Source organism: Brassica oleracea, chromosome C8 (genome assembly GCF_000695525.1).
Source record: "Brassica oleracea var. oleracea cultivar TO1000 chromosome C8, BOL, whole genome shotgun sequence".
NCBI classification, from domain to species: domain Eukaryota; kingdom Viridiplantae; phylum Streptophyta; class Magnoliopsida; order Brassicales; family Brassicaceae; genus Brassica; species Brassica oleracea.
The window spans coordinates 16,133,932-16,150,119 of NC_027755.1; the positions used below are offsets into that span (position 1 = coordinate 16,133,932).

At 32.6% G+C, this 16,188-nt stretch overlaps 1 protein-coding gene across 2 annotated transcripts in view; it reads left to right on the forward strand.

Moving 5' to 3' along the window:
- LOC106312795 (abscisic acid receptor PYR1-like) overlaps nucleotides 1–7,514 on the forward strand; it is a 21,871-nt gene extending 14,357 nt beyond the window's left edge. For both annotated transcript variants that reach the window (XM_013750449.1, XM_013750452.1), the window contains one exon: nucleotides 7,224–7,514. In XM_013750449.1, the coding sequence (XP_013605903.1) occupies nucleotides 7,224–7,301 (78 nt within the window). In that variant the 3' untranslated portion in view covers nucleotides 7,302–7,514. The remainder of the gene's footprint in view (nucleotides 1–7,223) is intronic.
- Nucleotides 7,515–16,188: the final 8,674 nt, after the last annotated feature.

Consider the following 16,188-nt stretch of genomic DNA (forward strand, 5'->3'; position numbering starts at 1 on the left):
AACCTATATTTCGTTTTAATATATTTTTCATTAGTCACATCTTATTGAATTTTATTTGTTTATAATATGTTTTAAAACATACCAAAATAAAGGAAAATATTTTTAATAAATAAGGAAATTATTAACTTACTTAACAATTAAAAACAAAAAAATGAAACTGATATATTTTAATCAAAATTCACATAACAAGGAAATTGACAAAGACAAATTATTTTCGGTAATTTAAGCTAGTTACCCGGTTTAAACTCTATGATTGACAAAGATTAATTATTTGTAAACAAGGAAATGGAAGAGGGTACTTTCTTTGTTCCAATTTAATATAACTGTAACATATTTTGATGACAGTTTCTTCAGGCTTAACTAAAACTGAATTAAAATTTAATTGCAGCGTAAACTTCTGATAGATAAATTAAATAACCAATTTTTGGAAATCTGTTTTCCAGAAAAGGAATCCAAAGATTTGAAGAAGATTTGTTATTGTTTACTTATTAATATTTGTACCTTGAATAAAATAAAATAAAGATATGATGCTAATATTATAAATCCATTTCGTATAAAAGTTGCTATATTTGAAATCACATGTCCCATTGCAACAGCTACATAAAATAAATAGAACAATGCTATATATATTTTGATGTAAATTTAGTTTAATTACTTAATTTAATAAATAAATTTTGTTATGTACTTTTATCTTATAATATTGTTTGTGTGGATAAATATATTTTCGTCCAAAATTGTGTAAAATTGTATTTCTTAAAAAAACTAGAAAATATTAGCAATTCAATTTGGCATTTCATTAGAGGTGTAATTTTGGATATATAATATCTCTACTATTTGGTTATTATTTGAATATATTAGATAACATTTACTTTTTCAATTCAACTAAGATATTTTTATTATACATATTAAAATTTTGATTACTTTTGTTATTTTCATATCGTTTGATTTTTGCCTTAGATTTGTATATATATTAGTAAGATTATGTATAATTTAATATATGTTTTAAGAGAATCAAACAGTAAAACTAAACTAAAGTGTTAATACCAGAAGATAGTTTCTTTTGTAAAGTTCTAAAAAATGTATGCCCTTAATTAAAATTGCATGTTTTACAGTGACATCTCACATGCAACACATTCTTCAAAGAATCCACCAACTTCAGGAAGGGATTTCAGTGCGCCATATCACGGTATGTATAAGAAGTGTTTGGGACATCCGAAAACACCAAACAGATAATACTCAAATTTACATCGGCTTCATGTGCTATGACCACCACGTAAGCCTTTATTAAAACTTTAACATATACATATATATGTACTTGGTTTAAACTACTCACTATTTACTTAATTGGTTCGGCACAACAAATTTTGTTCACATTCAGGGACAACTATTAGAAGGTTGACTCACCGGAAACATTCAGCCAAATGACCCAAAAAATTTAACCGAGGGAGATATATATGAATTTTCAGGATTTTCTGTCATACATAATTCACGACATCGAAAACTCACCCAACTGCCGTATTACATTCGGGTCGACCAAACAACAATAGCATTGAACGTCACACTCGACGGTCCGGTATATCCAGTTCACACTTTAGTTCCTCAGAACTACAGAAATCTATTGCGGTTAGCAACTACACCCACCTACTTACCAGGTAAGTAAGTCATTCCATTATTAATTAAATAAACATAGTTTTTTATTCTAAAATCAATGTGCAGATGTCGTCGGGAAGATAGTCATAATACAAAAAAATAAAACCTTGCCACCCAGAACTCAATATTGATGCCACGATTGGTCTACGGCTGAACAGGTAAGTCTAACACAATAGTACAAAACGAAATAATAATCATCTTCATATATACATCACTATCTCAGGTCGACAATTGTAAAACTCATACTGTGCGACACCCAAGCAGCAGATTTCAGCATCCTACAAAGCAAGAAGGATAGGAAATTTAAAGTTATCATCATCACAAGCATAATTCCTAAACTTTACTAAGGTAAATACTTTTACAGACATATTCAAAATAATAAAGATCTATTTTTTAAAAATCAACATAACAATGATATCCAATATGTTCCAGGCAAACTACTACTGCTTTCATCACCAGCAACAAATTTCTACTTCAACAAATCAATTGATTGCATTAAGCATTTCAAAAGGAAAATAAGAGATCATGCAAAACCATGCAGCACAGAGTGATTCTAATTCATGCATCATTCAGATTGTTATTCTCTTTCTCACAAGACTTAATACGTTGATTCATTTACATTTTAAATTTTTTATCATTGTTGTCTTTAGATTTCTACACCTATATTAAATCTGAAACTCATCTTCTTTCTTTCATTCTATGCTAATCAATTTAAAAATATAGAGAATAAATTAAAAAACCTTAACTTGCCCATGTTGTAGAGCACTACTTGCTTAATATACAATAGATCCATTATCTCATCTCCATAATTGTTTCCCCCTGTTTTAAAATTTTAATAAAAAAATAAATTATTACGAATTATAATTGAATTGCATCCGTAAAGAATTATAATTACTAATATGTATAAATAAAGACGTGTTGGATTTTAATTAGGAAATTGGGTTTTAAAGTGATACTAAGATTTTATAATTGAAAAAAATTAAGACCAACCTATATCCCTTCCATCCCAAGCATTAACAACTACATTTTTTTGGGTTCAAGCAATCAACACCTAAATTTAATATGATATTCTGCTATAATATTTTCATACAAAATAACCCGGGCGTAGCCCGGGGACTGACCTAGTGTGTATAATATTAAAATACCACATTTACTGAAAAATAAATAAAATAGTGTGCATGATATATATCTTCTCTTTATCTTTTACTTATGTGTGTTAGTGTTTTTTAAATTATATGTTATAATTACAAAAATCGGCCCAAACCGGAAATTCGATATCAATTACAACTTTAAATCTGACCTTAGATCGTTTCCAACTAAATCCCTTTACACAAACCTAACCTACGCAGTTTACTAGCCAGTTTTGAGTAAACCGAAAAAGTGAAATTAACATATTTACTGTCGGCGGTTTCTCAAGCATAAGAGATTGTCGCCGTCTTATTTCCTTCATGCCAGAGCGGTTGGATCTCGATGACATCATCATCATTGTAACCGACTCGGTCTATGAAGCGCTAAGACACCGGACAATCACGTGATGAATGCAATAACTTCGCTAGTCAAAACTACAATCACATAACCTCCAAACAAAATACAGACTGCAATGGGGGCTCATCAGTTTAAAGAGTTTTCATATCCTGGAAAAAAAACACAGAAAAACATGCCAAAGAACCAAATGAACTCCTTGACACCGGAAACTATTATATACCCAAGTCTCCAAGTCGCAAACATGCCAGACTGACTAAATTTGAGCTGCTACACGACATCCTGGTTGTAACTAGAGAACGTAATCCAATTCGCTATGTGAAACTGATTTCGAACTGGTGAAGAGATGACAATAAATTACGATTTGAAGATGAAAAAACACGCCTTGCACGAAAGGTTGGAGCAAGTTGAGACCAAACATGAGGAGCACGAGCAAACGCGATTCGGAGAAGAAGAGACACGCCTTACATGAAAGGCTGGAGAAACTTGAGACTTAACATGAGGAGCACAAGCAAACGGAGAGAAACTGCCAAACAGATATTTCCTCTACCATAAACGACAGAACAAATCCGCAAGCTTTAAGCTACACACGAAGAATCACAGCGTCAAGACATCCACACAACCACCACAAACCACCGTGAAGATTCAGTTGAAGGAGAGCAAAGAACTCCTCTCCACATCAAAGAAAAACCTTCGAAATAAAAAAACAAGGAGAAAACCGAAGAAGAGAGTCGATACCTACCCTTGCTACCATTGCCAAGGACAACAACAGAATCTACAAAGAGGAAAACGAGAATTCGTCAAAACCTCACCTTTAAAAGCCAACTATGTTTGCCTTACAACCACTGCCGCCTCATCGAAGCTCCAGAAAAGAACTTTAACCACCAGATCTCATTACAAGAAAACACATAAATAACGACGACGGTTTCGTAGTTAATTCGACGAATTAACTACGAAAACCATTTCTTCGTTAATCGTTCGTCGTAACGTATATTTCCTCGCTAATTCGTCGTAAACTTACGAGGAAATAATTCTTCGTAAAGTGGTATCAGTACATTCGTCGTAAACGACACGTAAACACTTTCCTCGTAAAATACACGTAAACAGTTTCCTCGTAAACTACACGTAATATATTTCCTCGTAAAGTACACGTAAACTATTTCTTCGTAAAGTGCACGTAAACATTTCCTCGTAAAATGTACACTAAGTTTCGTCGTTGTTTACACGTAATGTTTACGAGGAATCTTCGTGCCTTTCATAGTAAATTCCTCTGTAATATTTATTCAGTTTCATCGTGAAGTTGACGTAAATTAGCTACAAATTAGCTTCAATTCTTTATTTTTTACAAAAAAAGTATAATGAAATAAAAATATTTTTAAATTATTCCAAAAATATTAAAAACGTAAATAATAAATCCAAACAAAAATATTTTATAAATATTTAAGTTTCGAATTTAATATAATACAATAAAAAGATGAAAAAAACTAAGGGTTGTTGTTGTTGTTATGCATTCGAAGAGGTCTTGACTCCTCCTCTGTACTTCTTCCTCATCTTCTTGTGTGCGGGATGGCTCTGGAACGAGATTATTAATTAACATTTAAAAATCATCTTCCGATATTATCAAAAAATTCCATAAACCTATCTACAAATTATTCCCTACACTAACCACCTAATCAACACTAATTTCCCTAAACTATCCACCTAATCTAAATAAGAGAGGAAGTAGAGAGGAATACCTTGCTAGGAGAAGGAGAGGAAATGACTACAAAATGAGAAAGTGATTCGGTTAGGGTATATATACAGACTTACATTTCGTCGTAAAATCCTCGTAACTTTACGACAAATTAGCAAGGCTCGCGTTTTATTTTACGACAAATTAGCATGGCCCGTGTTTTTGTTTAAGACGATTTTACGACGAAATTTTTTTCTTTTTTAATTTTTGTCGTAAAGCCTACTTAAATTTACGAGGAAATAGCAAGACCCGTGTTTTTTTATAACGAATTAGCAAGGCCCATGTTTTAATTTACGACGATTTTACGATGAAAAGTGTTTCAATTTACAAAAAACAAAACTGAAGGAAGGCACCGGCACCATAATAGTCTTATCAATCCCAAATAGCATTTGAAACTTATCAGAACTGTCCTAGTGACAGTGCACGCCCTTCAGGTTTTTTCAAACTATTGTTTAGTTTTTTTTTTGTGCAAGTTTAGAATGGGAGGGATGTGCTTATTTATCGAAGTAGTTGTACTCGTAAAGTCCTCGTAAATTAACGAAGAAATAACAAGGCCCGTGTTTTTGTTGCGAGGAAATAACAAGTCCCGTGTTTTGTTGCGAGGAAATAACAAGGCCCATGTTTTCAATTTCGTCGTAAAATCGTCGTAATATTACGAGGAATTATCAAAGCCCGTGTTTTTTTACGACGAATTAGCAAGGACCGTGTTTTAATTTACGACGATTTTACGATGAAAAGTGTTTCAATTTACAAAAAAAAAAACTGAAGGAAGACACATGCACTAGAACAGTACTTATTAATTCCAAATAGCATTTGAAACTGATCAGAAATGTTCTAGTGACCGTGCACTGCCTTCAGGTTTTTTAAAACTATTGATTAGTTTTTTTTGGGTGCAAGTTTAGAATGGGAGGGGTGTGCTTATTTATAGAAGTAGTTGTAGTCATAAAATCCTCGTTATTTAACGAGGAAATAACAAGGTCCGTGTTTTCATTTTCGTCGTAAAATCGTTGTAAATCTACGAGGAAATAACAAGGCCCGTGTTTTTATTTACGAGGAAATAACAAGGCCCGTGTTTTCATTTTCGTCATAAAATCGTCATAAATTAACAAAGAAATAACAAGGCCCGTGTTTTTATTTACGAGGAAATAACAAGGCCCGTGTTTTTTTACGAGGATTTTACGAGGAAGGTATGCAAATCCCTATTACCCGAAACCCCAAAACCCCAAGTTCCTTAACTTCATGTAACACTCAAACTCTTCTTTATAAACCCCAAACCCCCAATTGAGTTACACAAAATCAAAATATATAATTTAATTTTCATGATTAAACAACCTAAACACATGCATTAACTCTAAAAATAAATCATATTTAAGAAAATTACATCATCATTCGGATACATCATTGACATGCTCGTCATCACTAGAAACATCATTATTTTCATTAAACTCGTCTTCAACAGCTTCGTCTGTCGTATCGTCGGGACGATCTTCGTACTCACGATTATGTAGATCAATAAGAAGGATGTCATCAGTTTGTTGTTCAGGTTCCTCGACTTCATTGACGTGCTATTCTTGCAATGGTTGTTCTTCTCCACCGATTATTCGTCCACGAGGTGTAACTTTGACAACGACAAACCAATTGATTCCTGATTCTCTCATCCGAGGGTATGGAAGGAAGCTGACTTGGTCTGCTTGCGAAGCTAATATTGAAGGCTCGAATTTGTTGTACCTTCGTCAACCATTGACATCAACTACACCAAATTTGTTAAATCGAACACCTCGGTTGACGACGGGGTCGAACCAGTCACATTTGAAGAGGACACATTTCAGCTTCAATAACCCTGAGAATTCCACTTCAATAATCTCCTGCAAGATTCCATAGAAATTTGTTTCGCCTTTCACACATATTCCATAATTATTTGTCGCCAAATGTCTACCATACTCATATGTATGAAAAGTAAAGTCTCGTGTGAAATACATCGGTGATTTGGTGACCTTTGCAACTGGACCTTGAATTAATTCATGAAACCATGTGGGGTAATCTGAATAGTTATAATCAACCTGCAAAAATAAAAAGAACGTTAAAATTAATTAATCATAAATTTCAACGCGAAGTAGACGTAAAATATTTCGTCGTAAATTCCTTGTTATATTTACGTGTACTTTACGACGAAATCTTGTTTCCTCGTAAAAACCACGTTAAATTGCGTCGTTTTTACAACGAAACTTTATTGTCGCTATTTTACGACGAAATTACGTTGATTTTTTTTTCCTCGTAAGGTTCTCGTAAATAAGACGTACATTTACGAGGACTTATTTTCCTCATTACATTTAGTCGCTAATTTTGTGTTTTCTTGTAGTGTCTATCAGCCCCCGAGGAAGATCTAGGGTTTCAGCTTCAAAGCCTACTCGGACATATCGGCGATAACGCTGAGTAAAAGAGCGAGGCAAAGGAAAAATGAAAAACTGGGAAGAGAGAGAGAGAATCTCCTGCGTCAAGACACGAGATCGAAATCCGGAGCAAGGCGGAAAACTACTGAATCATTTTTACTGTCGAGTTTTCTGTGGATAGAAAGTCTATCTACTTTTTTCTTTTTCTACGTATGTTTAGTGTTGTGTTTCAAAAGTTGTACTCGAGTGAAATAAGGTTCATTAAAATGATTAGAAGTTTGTTTAATTTGTTGTAAGATTTAGCTACTGATCGATATGAAATTCTCTTGTTTCTTAATTGTTAACCAGATCTCGACCCGCGCAACCGCGCGGATTTTTGTTTTCATTTATTTTTATATAAATATTTTGTTTTCAATTCTAAATTGGTATATATTATAATATATATGTGTCTATCAATTTTTAAAACTTAATAAGTTGATTGTATATTTTTTCATTGAATAGATTGTTTCAAACTTTCACATGTATTTGTATCTTCTTCTATATATATTTTCGGATTATTATTTCATTATTAAAATCGTAACTATATATATAAAGATTAGTAAAATATTGTTTTATTGTCATATTCAAAATTTTTTCAAAAAACAAAATTGTCGGTGATATATATGTGGGTACCGAGAATTTTGGGATGGAAGTTACAAATTATGTGTTGTATAATTTGTTTATTTTGCTTTATTTAAAATGCAGTTATCAAATATTTAATTTATTTTTTAAGTAGGTTATATGGAGAAAATAATAGTTGGATTAAACCTTTATTAATAGATTATGTTCATAATTTAATAGAATAGATTTTAAAAACATTTAAATATTTGTATATTTTTGAACGTATTATATTAACTGATGTTAGGTCAAATATTAAACGTTTATATTAGGGATTGTAAAGGGTATTACATTATGCATAATATATAAGATGGTTATAATTGAGGTAATATGAATAGGCATAACCACATTTGGAAACAACAAAAAAAAGTATAATTATTCACATCTTACACGTCGGTTAATCAATGTAGTTGAGAGAAGTGGTCCCACCATTTTCGTTTGATTCTTATGAGTTATATAAGGAGTTACGGTAGGTTGTTTTAAATAAAAATGAATATTATTGATGCAGTTATAAAATAATCAGTTTCTTAAAATTAGTTGGATCCTACTTTTATCAATTGGTCATACTGCTGTTTTAATAGAATAGATACTATAGTAAATTCGTAATTAATTTATGGTTTAAACGTTGGATATTATGAAAAAAGATTTTATGGTTATCTATATTGTAGTGTTTGATATCTTTGTTGAAATCGGATATGTATATATTGTCAGAATATACTGAATGAGTTGTTAACAAAACTTATTTATATATACGTTTTATGGTAGTTATTTGTGAGTTTCTAAAAGTCCCATGCAAGTTACATTTAGAATATTGGTATAGTTTTTTTTTTTGATAATCCAGGGGTTTCCCGCTTCGCGGATCATTCTCCTGGGCCCGGTCAGACAGCGGTCCACTTCACCCGAGAGGGCTTTACCTGGGCTGGATCAAACCCAGTACCGCTTTGGTGTCCAGAAGATGCAGGGTAGTTTCCGCATGGGGGGAATCGAACCCGGATGGTGGTTGCCACCACAGGCCCGTCCTGCCACTTGGACTACCTCGTCCGGACCTTGTTTTGATATTCGTGTTGCAACCGATTTATGGATTTGAAAATTCTTGTTACATTGGTTTTAAAGATAAGGGGTTTGAAATCCGGATCAGTGTGATGAATACGTGATCATGTATATAATGTGTAAGAAGAAATTGAAAACTAAAACCGGCCGGTTTAATGTTTCTTTACAAGTGAAATGTTAAGGGGATGTGTAAGAGGTGGATCATCACTTGATCATATATTATATAACGTGTAAGTGAATAAAACAGAGGTTATAGTGTATTTTTAAATAACAAACAACTCACATTTACAATTCTAGAACTATACGTTAATGTTTTAGTCTAAGGACTGTTTGTTAATGATTTATATTTACGGTTGAGCAAAAACGATGATGCATTGGTTTGATAATGATTTATTAAGTCCATTTTTTTGTAGGCATGTAACAGAATTTTGGTTTGTAAACCGAACCGAAGAGTGGTTTTAAACTATTTTGGACTTTATCCTGTCGACAGGTCAATTAACTTTGAATATCAAAACCAACTTGATATTTTAGGGAATGTTATAATAAGTCATATTATTAGTAATGAATGAATAAATGATAACTGATTTCTAGTGATGGTCCATTAAATCCATTTTTTTAAAAATCACACATGAATCAAGGTTGTGAATTCTGTTTTAATATATAAGAAGTGTTAACCATCAAAAAGAGTTATGATATAAGATTAAAACTCCAAAATTATTAAATCCAAAATTTATTAACATTTTAATTTTCTAAATTTTACATTTGTGTAAATGTTTTTAAGAAGATGTACTCGCGTTCCGTTTTCAGGAAAGGCTAAAGAAGTTTGTGCCGTCTTACATGCGTAGTAATATTCAGCCCACCTCGACACTGACCAAAGTGTCAGCCTCTCAGCATGTGCCCCACTTAAAATACATCTTCTAACTGGGTGTTTTCCTGCACCATTTACAATAAAGAATTTTTAAAATTTAATATATATTTAAAAATAAATTTATTAAATATTATATATTTTACTATTTTCTTACTAATATTTAATATATATTTGATATAAATTAAATTAATTTGCATAAACTAATAAAAATTGTATAATTATCAAAAATTTAGCCTAAACAATAGTTACAAAATTTGTAGATATATAAGAAACTAATGATTTTACGGTTAGATATTTAATTTTTCAAAAAATTGCAGAAAATTTTAAAAGCTTTAGTAATACAAATTGTATAATTATACAAAAATAATAACATTTCAAAATTTGAAATGTTATATATGAATATATTTATTTTATAGATGATATATGAGATATTACCATATTTAAAAAAAGCTTACCAAAAAGAAATATCAATATTAAATGTAATATATGAATTATTACCATATTCTAATAAGTTTGCCAAAAATATAAATCAACAATAAATGAAATTATCCATGTCATATTTTTTCGGAAGCCATGTCATCAATTTCAGTAGCCATCATATTTGTTTTGTGAAATTGATTGTATAGAGGACATGTGACAAAATCACTTCGCAAATATAGTCTAGGGGATACAAAAATAATAACATATTCACAGATGGTCACTTATTTAACTAATCTTAAAAATTATCTCTTAACGTTAAAAATTCTTAGGTGTTGAGTTTCAGGATAGAATCTTGTTAACATATTCTCTCTCTGTTAGAAAACATCAGAGACGTGTATGAAATCGGAAGCATAATATTGAAATATGGACATCATGTCATATTTTTTTGGAAGTCATGTCATCAATTTCAATAGACATGTCATATTTGTTTTGTGAAATTGATTCTAGAGAGAACATGTGGCAAAATCACTTCGTAAATATAGTCTAGGGGATTTCTTATTTTATTATTGTGGGCGATCAATTATGGCCGGCAATAACTTTTACTTATGATATACTAGGGTAGGGTACAGACGGGATATACTTTAGTTGTGATCTAGGTTATTAAGTTTTGTACGATTTTGTGGTTTGAGTTTCAGGTTTGCATTTATGAACGATGTATATGATAATGATTTTTATTTTTTAGAAAGTTTTATGTGAGGAGGAATTATATGTGATAAGATATATTTTGCTTGTTTTTGGTAGTTGTTTATATGATATTTCAGTTTGCTATATATATTATTTATATCATGTTTTTGTTTATTACTTATTTTATAGGGCAATTCTTTTAAATATCTATTTTTAAGTTTTTGTCACGAAATAGTCTTTAATAAGAAAAATGATCAAAATAGCTCTTTTTATTTTGAAATTTTAATCTATATTTTTTATTTTTTAAAATTTGAAACCATATCCTCAAAATCCTACCCGTTAACTCTAACACTAAGTCTAGATTAGTTAACCCTATGGTATAAATGTATTTTTTTGCCTTTAATAAAAAAAGTTTTGGTCATTTTCTTCATTGAATGATATTTTTATGACAAAAACTTAAAAAATATTATTTTAGGGAATTTTGTCTTTCTTATATGTTATTTAATGTTTATAATATATTTTACTAAAATTATAATAGGTAAAGCTAATATCAAATATTCACTGTTTTAAGTAAAACTAAATTATCTCTTATTTAAAAAGTATATTTCATACCAAATAAAAAAACTTTCTAAAACACTGCATATGAGTTTTTTTTTTTTTTGACAATGAACATTGTACATGAGTTAAATACACTAAAACTTCTATAAAGAATATTACTATGTACTATGTTATTTGTTAAACTATAAACAGAAAACAATATATTACAAATCTAACTAAAGTTAAAATATAATTCTGGATTACAACTCAGTATAAAAATATAATCAAAATATTCTCAACAAATATGCACAGTTAATGTATAATCAAGTTAACGTTGATTAGTGTGTCAATACCTTGGTAGTATGGAGCATTGGATTATTAAGTTTGTTTAGGTGTTAATATTTTGGGTCGTCCATCGTGTGTGATCCTTTGTTGAAGTTGTAAATTATGTTGTTAAAAAAATTACCCCTTGTTCGGTGGTTTGATTGATTACTTGTTTGTCAAAGGATCAATGGACTTAGATTAGATGCTTTAATTTATTTAAAAAACCCATTTGTTGCTTGTCATGCAATGTTACAATTAGAGGACATGTGCGATGTTATTTTATTATGCACTAAGCCTTTTTTGTGTTCCAGACATTAGACTCTTTAATATTGTTTTATTTTTGAAACTGGTTTAGTGCATTCATTTGGGGTTAGGTACTTCTCGTCCACTGTTATTTTGAAATAATGTATCATATTGTTAGAATATAACGAAGAGGCTCAGGTTTTAATTGATATGATTAAAGCTGGTTTTGATTGACTGAATGTTCTTCTAATAAAAAGGATGTGGGAAGTGTATGTACAACTCTATGCATCCCAATAATTCATTTAAGGTGTGTTATTATTTTATCTTTTGTATTATAATTAATAGAATAACAGAAACCATGAGGGATGAATTTTGAGAAATCTGGTGATGGTTATATCCACTGTGAACCCTATGATTTCAAGAACCAGGATACGGTTATGCTTGCAAAAACTGTGTTGTTGGAGCTCGGGCAAGTGCTAAGGTGATTACATCATACAATTGTATTTCTCTTATATTATAATCTTTAATGGCTGAAGTTGGTAGTTCATGTCGAAGCTCTAAAAGATATGTCTGATGTGCAACATTCTTCATCTTTGTTTCTTATGTGAGTTGAGAGGATAATACATTGGCTTTCACAATTATTTGAAATATAACACGTCTTTCATAATTATTTGAAATATAACTATTTTCTAATAAACCTCAGTATATGGAACTGGCATAACGTAAGTAGATTGTTATTGTTTGACTAACTGTAACTACTCGTCTGTGTGACAGTAATAGTTAGGAAAAAAGAGAATGGATTCTCACTACAAAATTCTTGTTATAATATAAGTCTGACGCCTCAACACCTCTTCCAGTCTCTTTCCTCTGGCGATGACTCAAAACCCAGATCTGGATTTCCCAAGTTTGACGCCTGAGACTCGAGGCCGTGACGTTCCCTTCTTGTTATTTGTGGTTTCATCAGCCGTCTGTGGCTGTCTCTTCTCCATACCATCTACTCAAGCTTTTACCCAGATCTCAACTCTAAAACCTCCATCTAGAATGGCGACAAAGAATGGTGGTGGTGGTGGTTCCCATGTGTCCGCTAGTGACATTTCATTAACCTACGGGTTTCTTTCTCCTGTGATATACAGGTTTGTGTTTGGGTGTGTCGACTGGCCTTCAATGAGTTCTTGTTTCGACCTCCCTACCACTCGTTCGTGTAAGGTTTTTCAGGGTCATCTTAGCTTCTTTTACTCTGCTAATCTAGAATATTCTAGACAGTTATTTGTGTGGGTGACATTGGAACTGAGGTATAGGACTTTAGTTGGTGATATACCGATGGATTTAGTTTTATTAGGTTCTACCTTTGCGACCTCTAGTAGAATTTATATCGCCTTGGCGCGATCGTCTGCAGTATGCAGTTCTTATACGGGTTCCAGGCTTGTGTATCTCTCTTCTTTGTGGCAGGTGGAAGAGAAGTTCATTGTCATCTTCAGGCCTGGAATATGGATGTGGCAGGTTATAGTTTCCCGCTTGTTCCTCAGTTGAATCAGTCTTCTTTCCTAATATTTCCTCCTATATGGAGTGAATTGGATGAACATGTTTCGTTGGTATTGCAAGGATCTTCCTCCCATCGAATGCTCTCTGCGTATGGTGCAGTGTGTGTGGTCCTACGGGTTACACTAGATGCGATCTTTGAAGAAGCTTATGACATTGTTGTGATACGATTTCATATGAGTCTTTTTTATGATTTGTATCGTCATTTTATCCCTTATGTTATTGTTGTTGTTTGTTTGGCTGTTAATAGCCCCTTTGTATCCTCCTTCTCTGTTGGAGCTTAAACATAATTAAGATCAATGCAAGTATGGTTTGATCAACAAAAAAAATATAAGTAAGGAAGTATAACTGATTTATTTATTATATATTAGTATTCTATTGTTTTGTGTTTGGTAAAAGAAGAAGTTGGACGTGAGAGAGAGAGAATAAAGAGTGATTTTATTTCTTCTTTTTGTACGGACAAAGTAAAGAGGATGAGTGCTATTTATAGCACAATAGGTCGGTCACATATGGAGTAAATGAAAAAAAAAAAAGATGATGATGCACAAAATTAACTTGGAGTGGACAAGTGTCCTACTACGTGGGATTAAATGGATAATCATACGTAACACTTCCCTTTGATTATCCATTTTGTATTACGTAGTGCCTCGTTAAAAACCTAGTCATGGAAAAATCCACTGGGACAAAAACATGACAAGGGAAAAATAGTACACTGTTGTAATCTCCCCCTGAGAATAATGGACATAGTTTTTTCTTCACAGGTCGTACAAATGCCGCATTCCGATGCCGTACACATGTTTTCGGAATGTTGTAGTCGGAAGAGCTTTGGTGAACAAGTCAGCCGGATTTTCGCATGACCGTACATACTCAATGTCGACTTCTTCATTTTTCTCAAGTCCACGTATGTATGAGAAAAATATTGGAGGGATGTGCTTTGTTCTGTCACTCTTAATGTAGCCTTACTTGAGTTGAGCAACACAAGCCGAATTATCTTCAAATATTTTTGTCGGCTCTTTCTTGTTAACTATTCCGCTTGATTCTTGTATGTGGTGGCTCATTGACCGAAGCCACACACATTCTCGACATGCTTCGTGAAGCGCAATAATTTCAGCATGATTCGAAGAAGTCGCAACCAGAGTTTGTTTCTGGGACCGCCAAGAAATCGCGGTTCCACCAATTGTAAAAACATAGCTGGTTTGCGATCGAGCCTTATGAGGATTTGATAAGTATCCTGCATCTGCAAAACCAACCATACCAAACTCGGGTTTTCTAAAATACATTAACCCTAAATCAACTGTACCTTAAAGATAACGGAATACATGTTTTATTCCGTCCCAGTGCCTGCGAGTAGGAGCAGAACTATATCTTGCTAGGAGGTTTGTAGCAAAGGCAATATCTGGTCTGGTACAGCTTGCAAGATATAACAGCCCACCGATAGCACTCATATAAGGTACTTCTGGACCTAATATCTTCTCGCTATCTTTGCAGGACCTAAAAGGATCACTCTCAACATTGAGAGATCTACCAATCATTGGAGTACTCAAAGGAGTCGCTTTGTCCATACGAAAGCGTTTCAATATCCTTTTCGTATAGTTTGATTGATGCACAAATATCCCTTCTCGGAGATGCTGTATCTGGAGTCCAAGACAAAACTTTGTCTTGCCGAGATCTTTGATTTCGAACTCTTCTTTCATATGAATTCGGGCATCATCAACCTCCTTTTGAATTCCAATTATGTTCAGGTCGTCTACATATACAGCAATGATCACAAAGCCAGATGACGATTTCTTTATAAAAACGCATGGACATATCGCATTATTCACATATCCTTTACTCAAAAGATATTCACTTAAGCGATTGTACCACATGCGTCCGGATTGCTTTAATCCGTATAGTGATCGCTGTAACTTGACCGAACAAATCTCCCTGGATTTTTCTTTCAATGCCTCTGGTATTTTCAATCCCTCAAGGAGTTTCATATATATATCGTTATCCAACGATCCATACAAATATGCAGTCACAACGTCCATGAGATGCATCTCAAGATTTTTAGAGCTCATCAAAAATCTAAACATAATTGCATCCATTACCGGGGAATACGTTTCCTCAAAATCAATTCCCGGTCTCTGAGAAAAACCTTGAGCAACTAATCGGGCTTTATATCGTGTTACTTCATTTTTCTCATTTACTTTTCTCACAAATACCCACTTATACCCAACAGGATTTACGTTCTCATGCGTTATAACTATAGGTCCAAAGACATTCTTTTATTTAGGGAGAGTAATTCAATTTTGAATGGCCTTTTTCCACTCCTCCCAATCATGTCTTTTCTGACATTCCAAAATGGACCTTGGATCGGGATCATCATTTTCATGATCGATCTCTTTGGACACAGAAAAGGAGAACATTCCATCAACATCTTTTATCTTATTCCTGATCCATATCTTTTCATCTCGGGCGTAGTTGATGGAAATCTCATACTTTTCTGTTCCCTTCTCGTCATCTGGATCATCTTTATCTATGCCTTCTTTCAGACATTTTTCAGTATCAGGTTCTTCTGAAACTTTTCCATTTATGTCTTCTTTCAGACATCTTTCAATATCAGGTTCTTC